The sequence below is a fragment of the Aplysia californica genome, unplaced genomic scaffold, assembly GCF_000002075.1.
Source record: "Aplysia californica isolate F4 #8 unplaced genomic scaffold, AplCal3.0 scaffold00044, whole genome shotgun sequence".
Lineage (NCBI taxonomy): Eukaryota > Metazoa > Mollusca > Gastropoda > Aplysiida > Aplysiidae > Aplysia > Aplysia californica.
In genome coordinates, this window is record NW_004797314.1 from 750,169 (window position 1) to 751,414 (window position 1,246).

General features: G+C 41.8%; 1 protein-coding gene across 1 annotated transcript in view; it reads left to right on the top strand.

Moving 5' to 3' along the window:
* The window catches only part of LOC101863796 (1-phosphatidylinositol 4,5-bisphosphate phosphodiesterase epsilon-1), a gene marked incomplete in the record, with an annotated part of 159,988 nt that overhangs the window by 130,842 nt on the left and 27,900 nt on the right, over positions 1–1,246 (top strand). Inside the window, 2 exon segments of the mRNA XM_013079213.2 lie at positions 31–135; positions 1,075–1,182. Of these exon segments, the coding sequence (XP_012934667.1) occupies positions 31–135; positions 1,075–1,182 (213 nt within the window).

Genomic DNA, 1,246 nt, shown 5'->3' on the forward strand with positions numbered 1-1,246 from the left:
CCCCCCAAACACCCACCTCTCAAAAAACAGGACATGGACCATCCCCTCCCACACTATTACGTCGCCTCATCCCACAACACGTACCTCACCGGTCACCAGCTCAAGGGAGAGTCCTCCATAGAGCTCTACAGTCAGGTAACTCAGACTTTCTTTTTTATTGCTTTTCTTATTCTGTTTGTTCCGTTTATTGGGGAGGGGGTGGTTGGGTTTTTTTGTGTTTTTTTGTTGGTTTTTTTATATTTTTTTTATTTTAATGCAGATGTTTTCATGCTTCAATCGACACAGTTTAGATCATTAATTTAGGATGCGTGCTCCCGACCCTTCCTGTCAGGACCAACCTGGGCTGAGAAGGGTACACTATCCCAGCAGATAGATGGAGATATAAGTTGATAAAAATTCCGCCCAACTCGGGAATTGAGCTCAGGTCGTCTGCGTGCGACAGCGATGCGCCTAACCAATACCTCACAGACACTGGTTTGGACTTTCGACCAGGATTGTCTGGATGAGATTTTTGAAAAAAGTGAAAGCATAAAATTAAATGATGGATTACGTAAAACACCATATCTTGGAAAGTATTGTTTCGGGAAATGGTATAGTGAAACTGATTAAAAAGTCTAGAAATGCAACGCTCTGAATTCGAGAGTTTTGAAAAGGAAAATAAACATTAAAAAACAAACTCCATAATACTCTTCAGCCTATTTTGTCATTTTCAAGCTGTTGTTACTTTCTCTTGTTTTTTAACTCTAAATGCCCGTTATTGTTTCCAAGCGTGTCTCTGTATTTTAAACAAACACCCACCTCTTCTCAAATTTAGCGGGAAGTTGGAGGGCGCCTCTGATAGGTCCTACTTTTTTACTTTCCCTCTGTTATTTCCATCTGCCTGTCTTACTTTTCCCCTAGCACTAAATGGCCATTATTGAGTCGACGAGCTTCTCTTTACTCAAACTAACAAAGTATACGAACAGAATGACAGTCACTGTGCCGATGTTCTTCTCTTTACTCAAACAAACGAACTATTCTCAAATTCTGACTAATGACCTAGGATTATTCACACGAAGCAATGTGTTGCCCCAGGTTCTGCTCATGGGCTGCCGCTGTGTAGAGCTGGACTGTTGGGACGGGGAGGATGGCTCTCCCATCATCTACCACGGTCATACTCTCACCACCAAGATCTCATTTAAGGTGTGTACCTACGTAAGAAAATACAACTCATATAATGAGAGAGAGAGAGAGAGAGAGAGAGAGA